This window comes from Pithys albifrons, chromosome 17 (genome assembly GCF_047495875.1).
Source record: "Pithys albifrons albifrons isolate INPA30051 chromosome 17, PitAlb_v1, whole genome shotgun sequence".
In the NCBI taxonomy this organism is placed as follows: domain Eukaryota; kingdom Metazoa; phylum Chordata; class Aves; order Passeriformes; family Thamnophilidae; genus Pithys; species Pithys albifrons.
The window spans coordinates 5962845-5984992 of NC_092474.1; the positions used below are offsets into that span (position 1 = coordinate 5962845).

Consider the following 22148-nt stretch of genomic DNA (forward strand, 5'->3'; position numbering starts at 1 on the left):
GGAGCAGTTGTACTAAAGCCTGGGAGTGATCTGGGTGCACATGGGAAGAGAATCAAACCAGACCTGGCTTAGCCACGGACAATATTTCCTAGAGCTTTAAAGTCGTCCCCACTGTCAGCCTGAGCCAGAAGAGTCACTCCAGGTCTGACTGTGTTCCCAGTGGAGGTGGGAAGGGCTTGAAGTGAGCTTTTTTTTTTTAGTTTTAAGCACTTACTAACAGAAATAAAACCAACAATAGAACATGATTTTTTCTTTGTTATCCAGGCAGAGAAAAATGAATTTTTCCTTCATAACCTCACTATGCTGTTCTCTCCAGAAATGGAGTGAACTCCAGGAATCCTGAAGTCTGTTCCTGTGCTAGTGAAGGTTATAGGGGTGTTTTTAAGCCCAGCACTTCAAAACTGCAGGGAAAGTTTGGGATAATGACACCACCCTGCCTCTCTGTCACCGGTATAGCCCACCAGGATGCAGAGGTGCTGCCCGGGGAAGAGCCTGAGCACTTCCACCCCTTCAGAGCTGGAGTGGGAAATGAAGGGGAAAAATAATTTACAAGCTGGATTTCTTGAAACTGGATCCTTCTGTGTTAGGGGTTAATTAAACCCCTGTCGAGCCCCTGTTTAGGGGTTAATTAAACCTCTGATAAGCCTCTGTTTAGGGGTTAATTAAACCCCTGTCGACCCCCTATTTAAGTATTAATTTAAAATATGATCTTAAGCCCTTGCCCTGGTTGCTTTTAAAGCCAGGCCACGTGTTGTATTTTCCTTCTCTGCTGCAGAAATGAGATAAAACCAATAAAATCATATAAAAAATTATCTATATTTTGTGGAGGGGGAAAAAACCTTCTAAGGCAGGAGGAATTCTGGGGTAGCCTTTGCTGCGCCGGGACAGGGTTTCCCGGGGCAGGGCGGTCGCGGGAAGGACCCTCCGCGTCCCCAGTTTGGGGGTCCCTGTCCCCGGTGGGACCGTGGGCGGGGCCGGGACGCGCCGCAGGAGGGGCGTGGCTTTGTGGGCGTGGTCATAGTCGAGCCACGCCCCCCACCGACCTTGTTCTCGGGACGCGCCGCCGGGGCTGATCCCGCTGATCCCTCCGGTCCCGCCGATCCCGCCGCCGGTAAGACTCGTCCGGGCGCGCCGGGGCTGAGCTGCCCGTACGCTCTCAAGGGGAGAACCGTGTGTGCGTGTCCGTGGGATGGCGGGCACGGCCCTTCCTGGGCATGTCCCCCGTCTGCCCCGCGGGAGCATCTCCTGCGGGGGGAACCCGGGATGCGGCCGGGAACCTTGGGCGGCTCCAGCTCGGGAACTTGGGTCGCGGCTGCGGGTGGTGTGGAGCTGCGGTGGCCGCCTCCTCCTCTACCTCCTCCTCTCCCTCCTCCTCCTGCTTCTGCTCCAGCGGGCCGGCTCCGCGCCGCTTTGCAGCGGATGGCAGCAGCGAGCACCCTGGGAAGCGTGTCCTGCTCCTCCCTGGCATCGCAGCTCCCCTTCGCCTCCGCCCCTCCTTCTTCCCCCCGTGCTGCTCCAAACTGTAGCCTCTGCCCCGCTTTCTTCCACTTTTTAGCTTTTCATCCCTCTTGCCCTCCCGCCGGGCCCCTCCGGGCCAGGGGCGGTGCCCGTGCGGTGCCAAGGGCTGCCCTTCTCGCCGAGGTTTGGTTTCGGGGGGCTGCGGTCTCCCAGGGCGGAGCATGGCCGGCACATGGCACCCCTCGTACCGCGCCTTCCGCACTGTGCACCGTCATGAGCTGCTTACCCAGCACAAATTTGAGGATCAGGTACCTCCCTCGTGCCAACGCGTGGCACCTCTGGGCATGGCAGCGAAGCAGGTGAGCAGCTCCCTCGGCTGAGAGCAGGTCGAGCTCTTCGCCCTTCCCCGTGCCCGTTCGGATCCTGCCCCACCGTTGCTGCTGTTGAACAGACTCCCCCGGGCGGCAGCGTCCCCGCAGCCTCCCTCACCCACAGGATGCAGCTGTGGAATTCCAACCCCTTTTTAATTTCTTCTTGGGATTTTTGTTGTGTCACTGAACTGCACCCTGACTGCGCAGCGGGTTTAGTTACCCTGAATTAATATCCGAGAGGGATGGTGACTGTAAGGTGTGACAAGCTGCTCTACCTGTGGTTTATTCTGGTTTTGATGAGGAGGATCCATTACAAAGCTGAGCTGCACTTCCTTCTGCTTTCCTACGGTTTTGATTGCTCGGTTTCAGCTTTATCCTGGGAAAGGCGGGGAGGGACTCTGGGATCATGAATATCCAAGTTTAACACCTACACGGCTCCGTAGCGCAGGACACGTGGGTTGCACAGATGTCAGGGCAGCACCAAGTGCTGGGGACCGCCCTGCTGGCCCTGCAGCCACCACAGCAAGGGGGGCAAACATTCCCACTGAGATGTGCCGATTTCTGCTTTGGGATTCAGGAGGGATGAAGGCATCCCCGGGGGAAGTTTGTCTTGGTTTGTACTGCTCACTTCATGAAATACTTTGGAGTGTCTGCAGCAGGGGAAGGGAGGAAGAAGCAGATAGTTGTGTCTGGGGTCAGGATGGGCTGGTGGGGAGTTGGCGTGGTTGTCCATTCATCCTGCTACCCTTTCCTCGCCACCTCCTTGGGATGACTGACAACCCCATTCCCCTCTTCTCTCTCTGCAGCAGAGGCCGACATGTCCACATCCTTCTCGTGCTAGGGCTGCCCCCCACCCCCTGGGTGCCCCCCCAGCCCAGTGCCAAGGATGCGTGCCTGGAAGGCAGTGGCCAGCACACTGGCGCTCAGCGGGGCCGATGTGGTGGTCACCACTCTGCTCTACACCCACGGCCAGGGCGGCCGGAATGTCCTACAGGACCTGCGTCACTTCAACATCTTCAACTCGCTGCTGGACATCTGGGGGGGCTGCCTGTACCGTAGCTGTGTGCTCCTGGGGGCCGCCATTGGGGTGGCCACCAACACTGCCTATGGCCCCCGGCGCCTCAAGGCATCGCGGACCTTCATCGCCGTCGTCTGCCTCCTCATGGGCATCTACATGATGGTGAAGCTGCTGCTCTACTCGGAGGTGCGGAAGACCATCAGGGACCCCTGGTTCTGGGGGCTCTTTGCCTGGACCTACGTGGCGCTGGTGGCCACCTTCGGGCTGTGGCAGCTGCTGGCCTGTGTCACCTCCTCCCGCGAGGCGCTGGGGCCTGGCTCCGAGTCCCGGGCAGAGGTGGAGGAGAGCTGTGATGGGGGCGTCCCGAGGGACAAGAGGGAGGAGGCAGCCGGTCCCACCATCCATAAGCTGCTGTCCTACACCAAGCCTGATGCCTTCTTCCTGGGCGTCGCCTCCTTCTTCCTCCTCGTGGCCGCACTGGGTGAGTGAAGGGACCCAGAGGTGGCCACAGTGTGCTCCCATCCTCTCCAGAAGGGAAGGAGCCATGGTGGCAGGGCTTGGAAACGGCCCAGGATTGCTTTTTCAGGGGTGCTGGTGGCACATTGTACACAAGCTGCATAAAAAATGCAATGGGGCAAAAAAATGAAATAGGGGATAAAATACACTGGGGGTGCAACATCCCCATGTGCCATTAAAGGCTGCACCTCCTGAGAGATCTCACATGATGACTGTTCTCTCCGTAGTGGGAATGGGGTTCTCCAGCTGGGAACACAGGTCCTGTGCCAATCCTGTGCAGTGAGGCTGAACCTCCATATCTTGTGCTTGTCTGGCAGGAGAGACATTTCTGCCCTACTACACCGGGCTGGCCATCGATGGCATCGTGGTGCAGAAGAGCATGGACCGCTTCTCCACGGCAGTGCTGGTCATGTCGCTGCTCGCCATCGGAAGGTAATTGCAGGGGCTGCTTCTGGCCCTAAGAAGGAGGAGGAGGAGTTTGGGGTTTTCCTGTACGATCTTGTGGTGGTTGTGGGCACAGGTCACTGCCAGACCCCATGGGTGCACTTTGGTTTCTCTGCACTGTCACGGTGCAAGAAGGCTGTGGTGACGGGCCCTTGTGTAGTCCTTCTTGTCTGTCTGCTGGTGGTGGGAGAGCAGGAACAGGCAGAGAAAACAGGGAATGTGTTCCCTGGGATAAGGATAGAAGACTCTTCCAAAAGATTTTACTATGAAGAGATTAAGGGGTTTTAACTTAAGAAAGCTTTCCTGCCCAGAAGAGGCATCTTTCCCCAGGGACAGTTTTGGATGTTTTCTCCTCCTGCATTCCAGAGAAACTCTCTCTGGTATGACAAAAAGATAAGTCTTTGCAGTCATGTGTGAAGGCCCCACAGAGAGGAGTCTGGGGATAATAAAATCCCTGAGAAGAACAGGAGACATGTCTTTCCCCAGGGCCCAGTGTTGGAAACACCATTAAGATTAATGTTCTGTAAGTCTCACGTTTGCAGCTTTGGACGTAAATTTTCCTACAATCCTTCCACTGCCTGGCACTTCAGGGGTACCTGCATGTTATCACACTTCACACCAGGGAATGCTGTCCCGCAGCGCTGAGTTTCCTCCCAGAGCTTGTCCCTCCCAGGGTTAGGACCCGCCATCGCTGTGCTGGTGGCACCCAGGAGAGGTGTGGGCTGGTTTAGCTGCTGCTTCCCCCAGTGGTGCCCACGGAGCGCTGCCCAAGCCCTTGGCATGGGGGTGGTTGTGTTGCTGAGTGCAGTGTCGTGTCCATTGGTCTATAACGTTTCTTATCTGCAATTAGCTCATTTGCCGCAGGTATCCGGGGCGGCGTTTTCACGCTCATCTTTGCAAGGCTCAACATCCGCCTTCGCAACTGCCTCTTCAGGTCGCTGGTGTCTCAGGAGATGAGTTTCTTTGATGAGAATCGCACAGGTTGGTTCCTGTCCTCACTGGATTTGCTCTGACCCCTCTACCCCATCCTGGAATTTTTCCCCTTAGCTTGCCCTGCCCGCACGCAGCAGATCATGGGCAGCCAGAGGCAGCACCCAAGTGCTCGTGTTCAGGGATAGAGGCAGCAGGCTCTTCCCTTTGGTTGCTTCCCACTGTGGCATAGCCCAGCACCCTGGGGATGTCCCATTGCCACCGATCAGCCTGATATCCAGCAGTCCCTGGGGCTGATGTGCTCATCTTCAGTCACCTCCAAAACACCTCCTTTCCTCCTCCTGTACCTCAGTCAGTGCCTGCTGATCGGCTGCTCTCCAGCTGTGCTCCAGGCACCAAAAACCTCGGATGTGTGAAGCTTGCTGAGTGTGCTTGTTGTTTTCCCTGCTTACAGTTCAGTCCTGTCCCCCTCTCAGTCCTGTTCCTGGGCTGGACCACTCTGGTGTGGTCCCAGCCCACTGGAACTTTCACACATTTAATTTTGTCTTGGTGGTATTTTTAGTTTTGAGGCTGTTGCTGTATTTAGCAGTGGCTGCACAGTGCCTTGGTAGCTGAGGACAGCAGAGATGTTATTGTAAGTGGGATATGAGTAACCCTGGACTAACCCAAAAGCACAGGAATTCAGCTGGACTCAAACACAGGCCAAGTATTTAGGAACCCAGGCTGGCTGTAACACTCAGCTCCACCAAAGGGCACTGCCAGAGCTTCACCCCTTGGTCACTGAACACATGCCCTTGAGTCCTCTGGGTCGGCTGCAGGGCACATGGCTAAACCCAGACAGTGTTTCCAAAGCCCCCTCATGGTCTGCAGGGTGCCCTGGCTGGTCCTGTCCACATGGCAGGATGACCTGCCGCCCATCTGCTTGCCCACAGGGTGCCCTCCAGCGCAGGGTGCTGCCACAGTCCCCTTTGCTGTCCTGCAACCATCCTTGGTGACCCAGAGATTTGCCTTCAGGTGCTTTTCCCGTCCCTCGTGCATGCAGCAATTCCAGCTCCTCTGTTCCGCTTTGCATCCGCAGCGTTGGAGAGTTGCTCCCCTTCCATACTACCCTTCAGACCCCTGGCAAGGGGCTGGTTGAACGGGGAGCTCCTTCTGGCTCCTGGCACAGGACATGGGACCTGCTGTGATGACGTGTCCCCTCTCTCCCCTCTCCCCAACCCCTCGTTGCTGCAGGGGATGTCATCTCCCGCCTGACGTCGGACACGACCATCGTGAGCGACCTGGTGTCGCAGAACATAAACATCTTCCTGCGCAATGTGGTGAAGGCCACGGGGGTGATCTTCTTCATGTTCAGCCTCTCCTGGAAGCTCTCGCTTGTCACCTTCATGGGCTTCCCCATCATCATGCTGGTGTCAGATGTCTATGGGAAGTACTACCAGGTAGGCAGGAGCAGCTGGCATTGCCATGATGTGTCCACAATGCGGGGCTGTTCCCACCATGAAGCCATCATGGGGGAGATGTGGGTGGATTTGGAGTTGGTGGGAGTGATGCTGGAGTCCTTTGTTGCCGGCAGTGGGGGCAGGAAGTCAGCATTAAACTTTTGCGGGCAGACAGGGATAGCCTTGGCTCTTACCTTGCTTCATGCTCAGGAGTGGAAGCATCTCAGGTCCGACAGGAGAGATGGCTTGGCTGTGGGATGTCCTGTATGCACCTGCCTGTCCTCATGCAATCTCTCCCTTTGGAGTGACTTGGTGGGGGTTAAACACAGTGGTGAGCTCCCTCCCTCTGCCTGGGGCTGGTGTGGGCCAAGGACTGTCCTCCTTGGCCAATGCCCCAGCCCATGGACCATGCGAGTCCTGCACTGCTGCTCCCTGTGTCAGCTGTCAGTGCTTCCCACTGTGCCGGGACACAGCGGGCACAGGTACTGCCTCACCCAGCCATGGCCCCTCCCATGGGTCAGGCACTCATGGGAGGAGTGGAGCTGCCTTTGGTCTTCACACCTGTCCCTGACTTGAAACTCCTGGAAGAGTTCCAGGGACAGGTCCTTTCAGGACACCGGGAGTAGCAGCTCTGCCACAGGCTTCCCAAGTGGCCCTGGACATGGCACTTCACCTCCCACAGCCTCAATCCCCTGGGGAGAGCACAGTGAATCTGCTGTCCTCCTGACACAGCATCCCGGGCTGTCCTGAAGTGTGGGATATATCCCAGTGCTCAGCCTTATTGGCCTTGGAAAACGTCACCATATCTTCTTTTCCTGAGCCTAGGAGAGCCTGGGGTGAGTAGGTAGATGTGCCACGGGCATCCTGGCACCTGCTGAGCCCCCTCTGTCTCCCCCTGCCCCCTGCAGAAGCTCTCCAAGGACGTGCAGAGTGCTCTGGCCAAGGCCAACAACACTGCTGAGGAGACCATCTCTGCCATGAAAACTGTCCGCAGTTTCGCCAACGAGGAGATGGAGGCGAATGTGTACTGGCAGAAGCTGCAGCAGGTTTACAAGCTCAACAAGAGGGAGGCCTTGGCTTACACCTACTACGTGTGGTCCAGCGGGGTAGGTGTTCCCTGCACGGGGCTTGGGAGGGGCAGGAGAGTTGCTTCAGATCCCAAAATGCACATAGCATACGCACGTGGTTCTCCTCCGCTTCCAGGGAACTTTGCAGGACGAGCAACCCTCTGTCTCTTCATTGTTATCATTTCCACCCATCAAAAAGTACATCCCTTTCTGCCTTGGGGCAGCGTCGTGTCATCCCACTGACCTGCCTGTTTTCTCCTGCAAATAGGGACAGAATTGATAAGTGCTCAAGGTCGTGGCCAAGCCCGTGACTTAGTGGTGCTGCAGTGCGTTCCTGTGCCAGCTCATCCCTGGGCTCCGGCTGGGAGCAGCTGCCACGGTGGTTGAGCTCCTGCTCAGGAGTGGAGCTTCTCTGTGTGTGGGTGGTGGCAGGGGGAGGTTGCTGGGCTTGCCTTTGAGCTTTTTTTTTTTGTTTCCCTGCAAAATGCTTTTTCACCATTCAAGACCAGATGGTTTGAGGCTTCTCCTGCATTGACTGATAACTAAGGCTGTGCAGAACCCTCATGTGAGGCTGCCCTCAGTCTCTGCACATTCAAGAATGGAAGGAGTCTCTTGATGATGGGTTTGTGAGTTATGGTGCTCTCATGCAGCTGTGGGAGATTTTATGGCTTCCCAAGTCTGGAAGCAAAAAGGGAGCATTATTAGCATTGTTTCTGGGCTCCCAGGTGAAGCTGGAGCATAAACTGGGTCAGCACAGATCCTGAGGAGGCTAAGAAGGCAAAAACCCTCAAAAACTGCTCTTGCAGGGCTCATGTAGAAGGAAGCTGATAGATTTAGCACAGCCCTGGTAGAGTCTTTCTTGGAGGGAACACAGGATCCTAAGGTCAGATCACAGAGAAAGGAATTTTTCCCCCCAGTATTTTCATCTGTGTGAATTTCCATCCTGTTCTGCAAATGTCACACAGGGCACCGGGGCATTGCTGCTTTTTGGAGCGCTCCAGCAGTGTGGAACAAAACCAGCTGAATAAAGCAGGGGCTGGTATTTGTCATATCAGAGCTCATCCATCTCCCTTCTAGAGTAGGTGGTGCTTCCCACACTGATTTCAGACAAGAGCTGAGGTTATCCTTCAGGGACTTGTACACACAAGGAGGATATTCTGCATTAACTCTTGGCTTGATTTTGTGTTCTAAATTAAAATGTGTCACACTCATAGAATGTTTTTTTAGCAATGAGGTGACTGCATGCCTTGGACAGTTTGAGTGTAGATTATTGTGCTTGAGGACCTCAGTCCAAGAGAGAAGTTCATGAGATGTTCTGTTATTTCAGATAAATTCTCCCTCCTTGGCTGTTGTCCCTCTGGCCTTCTGTTTTGTGGAAAGGTGCCAGCCCAGCTCCCTAAATCAGCCCATGCACTTGAGTTGTTTTTCCCTTCTCTTATCCGTGCTCACTGCTTACGGTTGTCAGCTGTGCTGTCAGGGATCCTCAGCTCAGGGCTCAAAGAACAAATGTCACCATGTGAACTGGGGGCTGTTGTGTGAGTAATTACACACACACCAAAATACCAGTTGTCCTTGCTGATCTGGGGGTGTTTTCTTGCTTTCAGCTGACCCTCCTGGTGGTCCAGGTCAGCATCCTTTACTATGGTGGGCACCTGGTAATCTCGGGGCAAATGACAAGTGGAAACCTGATATCCTTCATCATTTATGAGTTTGTCTTGGGAGACTGCATGGAGGTGAGTCTGTTTCATCACAGAATCATGGAATGGTTTGAGTTGGAAGGGACCCTAAAGCTCAGCTAGTCCAAACCCTGCCATGGGCAGGGACACCTCCCACTGTCCCAGGTTGCTCCAAGCCCCGTCCAACCTGGCCTGGGACACTTCCAGGGATGGAGCAGCCACAGTTTCTCTGGGCAACCTGTGCCAGTCCTCACCACCCTCTGGGCTACCCCACATCCAGCTGATCTTTGTGTCCCAGAAGGTCCCAGGGCATTTGCAGGGGTAGATCCAGACCTGTGACACATTTCCTTGGTGCTGTGGCATTACCAGAGGGGGGATTCTCCCCTTTGCTCCCCATTCTCCTCCTGCTGTGCCCTCACAACCTTAATGTTCCTGAAGCCGCTTGTCCCCCAAAAAGGCAGTTGGGACCAGGCTGGCCCTGCTGAAGGGCAGAGTCCTGGCTGCCTCCCAAGCATATTTCCTGGCATGAAGGATGCAGGGATTACAAAGCTGCCTGTTAAATTTCAGGCTTCATTAAAAACTTAATTATATTACTTTTTTTTTTCTGTCCCTGGAATAGGGTGCAAGCTGCTGTGTTGGCAGAGCATTAGCAAGATGGGATTGTGGGTGGGATGGCAGAGCCCACCCAGGGCTGCCTTCCCCTTGCAGAGGTGTAAGCTTGGCTAATCCAGGCAGGAATGATCCAGTCAAGGTTTCCTCACAGCCAAGCGTGGTTTTGGTGGTGCCTCAGCCTCTGTGCAGGGGCAGAGCAGAGCTGGAGGCAGCTCACCCAGCTCTCACCATCTGCTCAGATGACTGCAGGCTCTGATGGTGCTCCCAGGCTGTGGTTTTGGTGTGGATTTCATTTGGTTTGGGTTTGTTTTGCCTCCTCCTGATGAGAGGGGCAGTCACAGTACAAACTGTTCTGCAGCTCTGGGTTTAATATTGACAAAAACCAATGTAGGGTTTATTCCAGTAAAGCCAGTGTCAGCATGCAGCAGTTGCAGTTGTGAGAGTGTGATGGTGAATCCCCTAGCACCATATTCCAGCCTTATCAGATGCCGGTTTTCTGGAAGGGCCCAGCCTGGAGCTGCATTTCAGACGCATGTGCTGAGGAAGGAGCTGGTCCTTCCTGGGAGTTGGTCCATGAAATGTTCAGCCCTTGGACTAGGGAGCTGCTGGTGTTGAGCAAAGAGAGAGAAGGGAACGGGTTTATTGGAAGAATGAGTCATGTATGTCTGGGCAAATGTCTTCTTTTCCCAACCTATGTGTTTCCTTCTGTTTTGCTCTGAGTCTTCCCATGTACAAAAACCTTCTTAGAAGCCCTTTTCCCTGGGTTGTCCATATATCCCCTCTGCACCCTGCAGAGGGGAGTGTTCTTTCCCTCTGTCTGATGACTGTAGTCAGTGTGAGGTGATAAAAAACTTGGGAATTCTTCCACCTTTCTCCTTACCAGTAGCACTGATTGAATTCTCCACCGCATGGGAGGGTCTCACTGTTGGCTCTCCCCTCACAGTCCATCGGCTCCGTATACAGTGGGCTTATGCAGGGCGTGGGGGCTGCTGAGAAGGTGTTTGAGTTCATCGACCGCAAGCCCACCATGGTGCACGACGGGTCCCTGGCCCCGGACCACGTGGATGGGAAGGTGGAGTTCAGGAACGTGACCTTTTCCTACCGCACTCGCTCTGCGACGCAGGTTCTCCAGGTGGGCACCGCGTGCTGCTTCTCCCCCATGGCAGTGGCTGATCCCAGCCCATGGGAAGCGTCAGCTGCCTGATGGAGATACATCAAGGCAGGCTCAGCACATGCTGGAAAACAGATTAAAAGGAGCAGCGGGTGTTTAGGGCCGGCCTTCCTTACAGGGAATGAGATTTATCAATAAAGCCCTTGTTCCCTGCTCAGGCATTAAACATGTCAGCATGGTACAGGCTCTGTGCCAAGATGCCTCGGACTGTTTCCGTGGGAGAGGAGCTGGGATCATGGGAAGGGGGAGGCAGCAAGGAGGTTAGTTTGCTTTGCAGTTTTTAGAGGACCTGCTACATCAGCAGGCAAACTTGATGCAATTTGGAGGCTTTTTGCTTCCTCAGAGCCAGGAGAAATGGCTGATGTGGCACGTCACCAAGACAGGGGGTCACCGTGGCCAGATTCTGGCTGCTTTTCTAGTGTAGTGCCCAACGTGCTGCCCCGGGAGCCTGGCAAAAGCCCAGGCCTGAGCACACTCTCCCATCCACGTTGCAGGACGTGTCCTTCACACTGCACCCTGGCAAAGTGACGGCGCTGGTGGGTCCTTCGGGGAGCGGCAAGAGCTCCTGTGTCAACATCCTGGAGAACTTCTACCCTCTGCAAGACGGGCAGGTGCTCCTGGACGGGCGTCCCATTAACATGTACGATCACAAGTACCTGCACTCCGTGGTACGAGCGACTGATACGTGTCTTTCAGCTACGCCCGCGCTCAGAGGGGATGGATGGATGGATGGCAGTGTTGCATGTTGCTTTGGATCTGATCTGGCAACTTCTGAAATGTCCAGAAAGCTGGAGGCTGGAGGTGGCCCAGGAAGTGAATTTGGATAATTTGTGGGGGTGGGAGTGAAAGGGATGGAGAGTTTCATGGGGAGGGGGAAGCCTTCCAAAAACAGAACAAAAATACGTGGTTGGTTTTGTATTTTTTGGCCGATGCAGTAGAAATATGTTTTTGGTTGTTGGGTTAATTATCATCTAAATTGGGTTTGGAAAAAGAGTTTTGCATTCCTCCAGTGCTTTCTACCTTTAAGATGTTAGAGTAATTCTCAGCTAATGGGGAATTAAACCTCTCAGGATCCTGGCAGCAGCTGGAGCACCAGAGGGGCTGGCTGGTTTGCCTTGGAGAGGGTCCGGGCCCCTCAGCTCCGGTCTGTGTGTCAGCACAGATGAGCCTTCATCTCTGCAAGTAACTGGCTCCTTTGTTTGCCCTGAGAGCAAATGGCCTCACCAGTCAGCAGGAAAACCTGAAAACAATTGATCAGAGACAGGCTGAAAAGCCAAAGTCAGTGTGACTAATTTACATTCCCTGCCCGTAGAGAGGGAAAATCAAAAGACAAGCTAATCTTTCAGTTTGGAAAGCCTGGTGTGCTGTGAGGGGCATGGGGAGAAGTCAATTAAAATATGACTGTGTCACCCTGGCTCTTTTCCTGCCCCGTTCTGAGCAATAGTTTGAGGGTTTGATTTATTCCAGTATCCAGAGTTTGCTAAAGGAGACTGAATGTGAGAGTGAGCTGCAATGGCTGGAAGGCAGGACAGGGAAACTGTTGCTAAGCAATTAAGGAATTGCAAGAGTTATGTCCCCAACTTCCTAATTTAGAAGATGCAAGAGGGCTCATTCACATGGCCCAAGTGGGATTACTGACATTGAACAGAAAATCAGCTAGAGCCTGGGAGAGGGTCTCTCCAACCTGACTTGTCCCAGCAACTGGTTTTCCATTTTGGAAAGAGTGAACAGTGACAGGAAGGACAGGTCTGGAGCAAAAACACAACGGGGTCTTGGAGGGGGAAGCCCATCCCAGATACCAATTTACCACCATGGCATCAGGTTTCTTTCCTGCCAAATGGCTTCCCAGCAGGTGATGCAAACTGGGCAACCCATGGTTAGCTGGAAGCTCCACTGAGGCACTTCTGTGCCTTGGTTAATGGCACTTCTCTACCTTGATCTCGGTCCTTACTCCACAGGAAGCGATGCCGCTGACCCGAGATGCTGCACGGGGCGTCTCCCGCTCCTGACGCCGCGCTCTTGCCTCCCTTTCCACAGATCTCCCTGGTGAGTCAGGAGCCCGTGCTCTTCGCCCGCTCCATTGCAGACAATATTTCTTATGGCTTGAGCTCGGCCTCCTTTGAGTCGGTGGTTCAGGCTGCCCAGAAGGCCAACGCACACACCTTCATCACGGAGCTGCAGGATGGCTACCACACAGGTACGGGATCACCCCGGCATGGCACCATCCTGGTCTGCCTGGCAGCTGAACTGGGCATTTGTTCTGACCCCTTCTTCTCTCCCTTGACCCAACAGAGGCTGGTGAGAAAGGGGCTCAGCTGTCAGGTGGCCAGAAGCAGAGAGTGGCAATTGCCAGGGCCTTGATCCGAGCCCCTCCCATCCTCATCCTGGACGAAGCCACGAGTGCGCTGGATGCAGAGAGCGAACACGCGGTGAGTGGGTAACTGGAGTGTTTGGGCCAAAGAGATGATCTGGGTTTGGAGGAAAGACTGTAGCTTCAATTTCCAGCCTGTGGACAAGCTTAGTCTTGACAATGGTTGAGTAAGATATTAATTCCTTAGCAGGAATTTGCTTCCAACACAGCTGTAGCCACCAAGAAGGGAATAATCCCACGCTCGCAGCAGTCAATGCCTGACAAACCTGGTGAGACAGGATTCCCTGATGATTTTTTCAATGTGGAAAGTGTTAATTGGCATACAGAGTCTCTGGGCATGCTTTTAGGACAGGATACAGAGGAAGACCCTAAAAAATGGAGCTGCAGCAAGGAGAGTAGGACTCCTTGAGTTTAAATCCCAGCTGAGGCACCAAGAAAGCCACACTTGCAGGAAGGGTCCTGAGCTTCCTACGAACAGAGCTGTTTATGCAGCTGGGATGTGACAACCAAACAGCTCTACCAGGAGCCTCATCACTGGTGTAATTACAGGAGAGAAAGCCTGGTCAAGGCTGGGGTTTGAGGATGTGTCTCCCAGTCCTGGAAGATAAGTGCTGTTGCGTAGGGCAGTGTGAGAATCTGACCTTGGAGCAGCTCACAGGTCCTCTGCCACACGTGTGGTATCTAATGCCAGCCCAGGGCTGGTTTTGGCTACCCAAGGGTATCAGTGTGACATGTGCTCAGTGACCACCTGCCTGCCTTTAGACCTCACTGCTATTGTCTCTTGGCTGTAAAAAAACTATCTTACCTTCATATACTCAGGAAATACCCCACTTTCCTGAGGGCAGCTGCATTTACCAGGTATCAGCTTCCTGCAGTCCATGTCAACACCATGTGACCTCCTAATCTGTGGCCCAGTTCTGACAAGGACCCAACTGGCAGGATCAGGCTGGTGTGCAGACCACACCTGGCTGCACCAGAGCTGGGCTGGATGTGCTGGTGGTGCTGGAGGCAGCCTTGTGTCCCCTGGCCAGAGTTTTCTGAGTGCAGCCCACAAGGCTGCTGCTCTCTCTGCCATGGCAGAGCCAACTCTGCTCAGGCACTGCCGCCTTTTCTCCCCACAGATCCAGCAGGCGATTTATGGCGACTTGCAGAACCACACGGTGCTTGTCATCGCTCACAGGCTGAGCACTGTGGAGAGGGCACACAACATCATTGTGCTGGACAAGGGCCGCGTGGTGCAGCAGGGCTCGCACAAGGAGCTCATGGAAGAAGGAGGCCTTTATTCCAAGCTGGTCCAGAGACAGATCCTGGGGCTGGAGGGGGGCGGCACGGACAGCGGCCAGCCTGCAGCCCGGGGCGATGCGGCCAAGGGGCCCGGAGGGCTGGAGGAGGAGTTCAGGATAGACCATTCCCTGCCGGCCGCTGTGGCACAGGACGATTACAACAGCACGGCCCACAAGTGAGGGGCCGGCGGCTGGGACGCTCCCTGGACGCTGAGACGGAGACAGGTGGTGCCCTGCAGGACACACCGTGCCCTCACCTTGCGTGTCACACCCCCACACACCCCACACACCCACACACACCCCATAGAGCTTCCTGCAGCACAGTCTGTGCCAGCTGGGAAAACAGGGAAAACCCGAGGGAGTGGGGTCTTCAGCAATTCTCAGCGTTTCTACTGGGTTTCTTTTCTTACTACCAATATTTCCTCTCGACTGGGCCTTTTCTCCCATTGATATGCATGTGTAACTGCTATTAACTGTACTGGATGTTAAATGCATGCGTGGAGGGGAAGGTTGGAAACCCCTTCAGGAATTTCAGGGGGTGGCTTTTGTGGCTGGATAGAAAAGCAATGTCTGTAAAACAAGGTCCTGCTCCCGCCATCAATCCATAGGGCTAATCCAAAGTTGGCTGAAGTCTGTAGGGAGGTCTCCTTGGCTTTGGCAGAAACTGGATCACTCATGGAGCTGAATGCCAGGAGAGTTTTGCACTGAGTGCCTGCAGGGTCAGGCTCCCAACCATTGCTGCTGAGCTTGTATCATGTATTATCCATCCTTGCTGGGACAAGCCAAGGGACAGGGAGGCAGATGTTACTTTCAGATTCACTCCCGGTGTTTGGTGGGTGTTTGCTTCTACGGATGAAACATTTTGCCATAACTGGGTTAGGTTTTGGGGCTTGAGTTTTTTTGGTTTGATTTGTTTGTTGTTTTTTAAGGTATTTGTGTGCCCTGTGTGATGTCTGTCTGGCTCCAGCATCCACTGAAAATTGGTCTGTTATTTCAGAATTTTTTTTAACTCACAACCCCGGTGCTGGTTTGAGAAAAACACTACTAAAGACAGGCATAAAACACTAAAAGACAGCACTTTATAAATCCCACCAAAGCTTTGTTCAGCTTCAGGCCGTGCTAGCGACTTCACTGCATGGGAAATCTGTACAGTCACTTTCCTTGAAGTCCAACTTCAGTTGCCTGAACTTTATAATGTATTTCTTTGACTATAATTTATTTTAGTATGAGGGATAGAAAGAAATGTGTTGTTCCTAGCCCTTTGGGGTACTGGCTCTGGCTTTGTAGTGTTGTCCTGCTATAGGCTGGTGAAAAATCCTATGCAGCCAGGCAGATGCTGTTGGAAAATAATAGCATTTCTAGGGGAACACTGACTTCAGGCTCTGCATAGTTAAGAAATTCTCTCAAGCACTTTAGCTCTCATGTTTTCTGATACTTGAATGCTGCTGCATTTTCCTTTTCATCGGGTTTGCGTTTTTGTTATTGGTGATGTTTTGTTTTCATTTAGTGATGTTTTACAAACTCTAAATTTAGTGTCCTTCAGGAGGGATGCTCAGAAAATAAAATACTACCTCTGCCACTCGACGTCGAGCTGCTGTGGTTGGGGGTGTGTTTTGCATTCTGGGTTTTCAAGGTGATGTTCATCTGAGACCACGGCTGGATGCAGGAACACTCCACACGTGTTCTGGCTCCCTTGCAGGGAATGACAAGAGGAACCTACAGAGAACGAGATATGTAAAAGACTTAAGCATCTGATAATGGCTGTGAGCCCAGCAGTTGGTATAACCCGTTGAATAACTCGTTTCATCCCACCCAGATCCCCTTCGGAGTCAGTCTCACATGGAAGGACAGGCAGTCCAACCCGTTCTCTAAGCACAGCACTGCGTGACTGGAATCTTTTCAGCTGCTTGCTTTTGTGATATGATAAAAATCTGTGCCTCAGAAGAAGAACAAGATCTCATTTTGTCTTCCCTCCCTCCACTTAGGAAACTCTGAACTCTTCAATTCACCCCTTCATTAAATGGCCAAGTGTTCCTGCCTGATGAAAATTTGCATTGTGGGTATGAGGAGCTTGGGGGTTCCACACAGTGCTGGCAGGGCAAGTGATTAAGTGGTTCATTCTGCATTTTTATCAGTACCTGGGAGCAGAATGTGGCCACCAGTTTGTAGAAGTGAAATTCATTTCTGCTTAATTGAAAAAGTGTGGAAAAAACAAATTGGGATACCTGGGAACTAGGGAAATCAACTCACTCTGGGAAATGCTGGTTGGACAAGGCTCATTAGTACACGAGATGCCAGGAAAGAGGATTTGATTGTATCCTTGTTTCCCTCCCAGGCAATGCTGCAAAAAGGGAACTGGAGGATACAATCAGATTAGTTTTATTGCAAAGACTACGGTGAATTTCAGGAAGGGAACCCTGTTTCCCAAGCCTGTTGTGATGATAATTCCAGCATTGTATTCCCAGCTCAGGTCCAAACAGCAACAACTGAAATGACACATTGGAAACAGCAGATTGTCTCTGCAGTGGCACTAGTCCAAGCTGATAACAGAGCCTGACTTTGTTCATTGCCACAGGTGCTGAATTCTTTCTTCTGCATCCAGATAACCCAAGGCTACTTCTCCATTGAGCCTCTCATTTGGTGGCATGAACAGGTCCTTTTTTTTGTGCTGTTGGCTTGTGACAAGTGGATCTGCCTGTGTGCTAAAGCCAGGAAGGTTTTCTTATGGCTTGGAAGATGGGTGGGAACTCCACACCCACTGGGGATGCAGCACTACTAACCTAATGCAGATATTTCTGCTGGACCAGTACAAACCCTATGACTGTAGAGAAAATCCTGCTTTTCTAAATCATTCCAACTATGACTTCTTTTTGAAGTGTAAATCGGGGTCAGAGATGCCCATTAGCAAGTCTGAGCCTGGCAGGGAAGATGTGCTTCAGCCAGTGCAGCAGTGGGCATTGCTCCAGTGCTGGAACATGAGCTGCTTCCTGGAGCTGCCCAGTCCCCTGTGCCTGGCTGCCTGTAGGCAATCTGTGTTTCAGGCTCTTCTCCTGGAAACACGGCCACTGTTCCTCTGAAGCCCTGAACTGCAGGATTTTGTGGCTGTGGCTTTGCCCAGAGTTGACATTTATGGAGGAACACGAACAAAACCAGTCCAAGAGCTTCTCAGAGTGATGGAGATAAAAAGATTCTTGTCAAAGGGATAAGTCTTCACAGGGAACTCAGAGGGGCTCCTCTGAAACCTTGACTTGGGGGCATGGCTTGAAGGTTGTCATGGCAGAACTGGAAGCAATTAAGCATTTGAAAGCACAGCTGATGGACAAAGGTTGCCTGTACATTCCATGGCAGGGTGTTTTCCTCACTATTAATAAGCTCTAACCAATCCTTGTAATAGGTATAACCACAGCTTTATTTGATTTAAACATCGGAGAACTCCATCCAAGTTTAATTTCAAGAGCAGATCCTGCAGCCTTAGTGGTTCCCCAGGGATATGTATTTACCTTTGCACAGACAGGGGCTGTGGCTGACTGACCCAGTAAATGAGAACACAGGGATGGAAAAACACAGCTGTGTTATTCCAACAACTTGTCTCCTGGCACACCAACCTCTGCCTCAATAAGCAACTGTATGTATTGCAGGGGCTGTGCTTTCTAGGCCTTCAGCATGTCTGGAAATACCACAAGCAAACAGACACAGTTCTAGCTCAGGTTCACAGATGAACCTGTGTCTTAGTCTGGGGAGTTAAAATAGTATCTGCCACTTTTACTGCAGCTTCACTGTGAGCTTAAGGCAGAGGAAATATGTGCAGGTACATCCACCTGCTCCTGCCACCTGTGGCTCCCTGACAGGAAGGAGCAGAGCACAAACACTTGGCTCCTGCTCTCTCTCAGACAGCAGATCTCTCAAACTGGATGGCTGTTTCTCTCCCAGGATGCTGAATATGCAGGTCATTTCCACGTGTGAAGGAATGTGGATTGTGAAATATAAACAGAAGTATGGGCTGTAATAGAGAAGGAAGTTAAATTGCAAATAAGCCTGAAAACTTATCTCTACATTAAGCAACCAGACTAATAGGGGTTAATATACACCAAAGATTAGATTTGCAAATTAAATGTGTACGTAACCAACCAGTTTTTCCAGGAAAAGAAAATAAGTTGTGAAGGTGACTTGCAAAATATGCATATTTATTAGATTTAGACATAAGTACAGTCCTACTGACTGTAAATGGATATGAGGTAACAGAAGAAAATCAAGATCAAGTTCCAATAGGAAAAAAAATCTAACATCTTATTTAAATTATTCTGGATGCAAGTTCTCCCCAAGACTGAAGCCTGAGTCCTTATTCACCATGACATGGTTTTCACTGTAATCTTCCCAATTTTTTATTCAGTTTCTCCTGTAATGAGAAATCCTGACTTCTGTACTTTGCCTACTTACAATTTTAATGTTCTTGAATGCTGTCACCCTTCAAAAGAATTTCAGTAAAAGCAAATAGGAACCAGGGCTGGGGAGATGATAAATCTCAGCCTGCAGCACTGCAATATTTGATAATCCCTCTAGTCCAAAATCCTGGTTTATCTGCAATCCTTCATATTCTGTCCAAGTGATGTGCTGTCACAAAACCTTCATGTTTCATGAGGATGGGGGAATGGAAAGGCACCCTCCTATCTGTCCAAATAGAAAATATAATTATACAAAAGCAGCTGAACTTTATCTTGGTTCAACCTTAGCTGCTTTTCTGGACACCCGAGGAACACAATCACATGCAGGTGCTGATCAAAGTCCTTGAAAGGAGACCATGGTTTAATGTAGACTCCTCTTCAATTACCTACACAGGGAGAATTGGGATTTTCAATGTATGTTGTACTTGAGCACAAATGAGTTGTGTTCTCCCTGTGTATTTTGGGAGGATTTTGTTGTTCTGCATTATGGAGCTTCTACTTTAACAGAGATTAGCATTGGCTAATTCAAATAATCCACTCCTTGATGTCTAGGGCAGTGAACTTCCACCAACCCCATGCAACGTAAGCAAAAATTAGATAGTTACAGAAAAGCTCCTTAGGTGACTCCAAACCAGCATATTGACAGTACAATTGTTATTACACTGTAGTGCCCTTTGCCAGAGACTCTCACTCACAGCACCTCTGGGAATCATTCAATGTGAACTTTTCCTCTCCACCCTCACCTGGGACTGAGTTATTATTCCTCTTTTTAAGCAAAATGCACCATGGTTGAGAGAAGCTGAGAACTCCACTCAGGATCATTCAGCAAGGCAGTGGTAAAACTAGATTTACAACATGAAGCTGAATCAGACTCTTCTAAACCACACTCCCCCAAACCATTTATTTACCTATGGTATGAAGTTCAAATCTCCAACCTTCTTGGGAAGAAAGGGCTTCTTCTAATCCCTCAACTAATTCCTCTGTGTGTTTATCTAACCCTGTCTTTGCATGTACAGGTGTACAGTAGGTTTAACACAAGGCTGTAACTCTGCCTGTTGATGTGCAAATATGGGGTATGTGGTATCACGTTGGCAGGGCGACTATCTTTTGGTTTTAAATAACCAGGTCGGGCTGCAGTGACTGTGCAAAGCCATGTGGCTGCCAGGGGGCACAGCTGCTGACTCACCTGGAGCACAGCACATACCTGCAGCAGGCAGGTGTGCTGAGGGGATGAGTGGACACATGCCCGTATCTCTAATCACCTCTCCCCACCCTCAGCAAGCTCAGCTCAGCTTCCGGCTGCGCAAACCCCGCGCTCGTACCTCCCTCTGGGCGCACTCACTGTGTGGAGGGAGCAGCCAGGAGGCCTGCAAGGCTTCCTCTAGCAGGGTCACCTTGTTGGCCGCTGTTACCTGGGGATAATAATGACAAAGAGGAGGGCTGAGAGGCTTGGGGAGCCAAGTTTAGCTATAGGACAAAAGAACAGCCATAAAGCTGTCACATCATCACTGTGTCCTGCCAGGAACTGCTGGGCCACTTCCTGAATGTGACTGCAGCATCATCGTATCCGTGACGGATTCAGTCACTGGATGGGTTTGTTTTCGAGTTAGATCAAGATATCCACTGCAAAGACACAGGGCCATTCCCTCCCCTGTTCCCTCGGCTCCTGTGCTCATTCCGGCTTTTCCCACTCACGGAAATGAGCACACCCACACCCACACAGGTACAAAAGCAGGCCAGGGAGGTGGTGCCCGCCACTGATGCACATAACTTAGGCACTGTTAACACAATTAATTGTTTCCAGGCATAATTGTCTTTATCAGCCCTGCTAACAGCAGTAGTAATTGGGGAACTGCTGCTGCTCTTCAGGGTTACCACACAGTGCCTGCTGCAGAGCTGGTGACTTGGCTGATATAAATCAGAAGAACAAAATGTGTGGTGTTTTAATTGATGCAGGTTTTGCTACATTACATTTCAAAAGCATTTAAATTCACCATCTTTGACTGATTATTTATTGACCTTCGCTCTTGAAGAAGAATAGTGATTAATGCAGACAAAACAACCCAGCACCAAAGCTCGGTAATTTAAGACTTTTAGCTCTTTTTAACCTAAATGGGTATTCAGCCTAGGTTTGAGAACAATAATTCAATCACTCTTTTGAGATTTACTCCAGCCAAGCCCCAGCTTGGTAAGGAAATGCGAGTTAAATGATTCTACTGATTTTCCTTCCTAATTCACAGCTGTGGAGTGTTTAACAAAAGGAGTGGCTGCAACACTTCCAAGTAGGAGCGCTGGGGCTGCTGTTTGGTGGGGCTGTGAAGGCTCTGGGGGCTCAGCTCAGCCAGGCGGGACACAGGACAGTGCCTAAGCCATCCCAGGGACCCGGCCGGCCCCCAGGCTGGCCCACGGCCACCATCCTCGAGGGCTGTGCCCAGTCCTGTGCCCCTCAGTCCAGAAGGGCACTGAGGGGCTGGAGCATGTGCAGGGCAGGGAATGGAGCTGGGAAGGGGCTGGAGCAGCAGGAGCGGCTGAGGGAGCTGGGGGGGGCTCAGCTGGAGAAAAGGAGGCTCAGGGGGGACCTTCTGGCTCTGCAATCCCTGCCAGGAGGGGGAACAGGGACAGGAGGAGAAGGAACGGCCTCAGGCTGGGCCAGGGCAGGGGCAGGTGGGACAGCAGGAGGAATTTCTCCATGGAAAGGGTGATCAGGAATTGGAAGGGGCTGCCCAGGGAGGTTTGGAGTCTCCACCCCTGGAGGCGTCCAAGGAACGTCTGGATGTGGCACTCAGCGCTCTGGGCTGGGGGAAAGGGTGGGGATGGGACACAGGTTGGACTCGATGATCCCGGAGATCTTTGCCAACCTTAGTGACCTGTGACCCTGCGATTCCCTGGGACTCGGAGGAACCTCGAGCGCATCACACGGGGCAGAGCACAGAGCTCGCTCCCTGCAGGCCCTGCCCGGCTTTGCCCCCGGGGGCTGCGCCGTGTCCGTCATGGGGCTTCACCCACAGACACCAGCCGAGGGCTTCACCCACAGACCCTCCCCAAGGGCTTCACCTCATGGACCCCTCAGGGGCTTCACCCACAAACGCCCCCCCAAGGGCTTCACCTCACGGACGTCCCTGGGGCTTCACCTACAGACACGCCCAAGGGCTTCACCTCACGGACCCTCCCCAAGGACTTCACCTCAAGGACTTCTCTGGGACTTTACCCACAGACACGCCCAAGGGCTTCACCTCACGGACCCCTCTGGGGCTTCACCCACAGACCCTCCCCAAGGGCTTCACCTCACGAACTCCTCTGCGGCTCCCCACGGCCCCTCAACGGCCCGGCCCCCCGTCCGGGCCCCTTTG

At 52.3% G+C, this 22148-nt stretch overlaps 1 protein-coding gene across 1 annotated transcript; it reads left to right on the forward strand.

Annotated features, from left to right (window-relative positions):
- Window positions 1-1029: 1029 nt before the first annotated feature.
- On the forward strand, window positions 1030-15935 carry ABCB9 (ATP binding cassette subfamily B member 9). The gene is made up of 12 exons (XM_071572252.1): window positions 1030-1111; window positions 2636-3328; window positions 3681-3795; window positions 4658-4788; window positions 5971-6176; window positions 7085-7282; window positions 8848-8976; window positions 10475-10663; window positions 11197-11370; window positions 12740-12899; window positions 12995-13131; window positions 14195-15935. The coding sequence occupies exons 2-12, from the start codon at window positions 2716-2718 to the stop codon at window positions 14534-14536; spliced, it is 2394 nt and encodes a 797-aa protein (XP_071428353.1). The 5' UTR covers window positions 1030-1111; window positions 2636-2715; the 3' UTR covers window positions 14537-15935.
- The last annotated feature ends 6213 nt before the right edge of the window (window positions 15936-22148 follow it).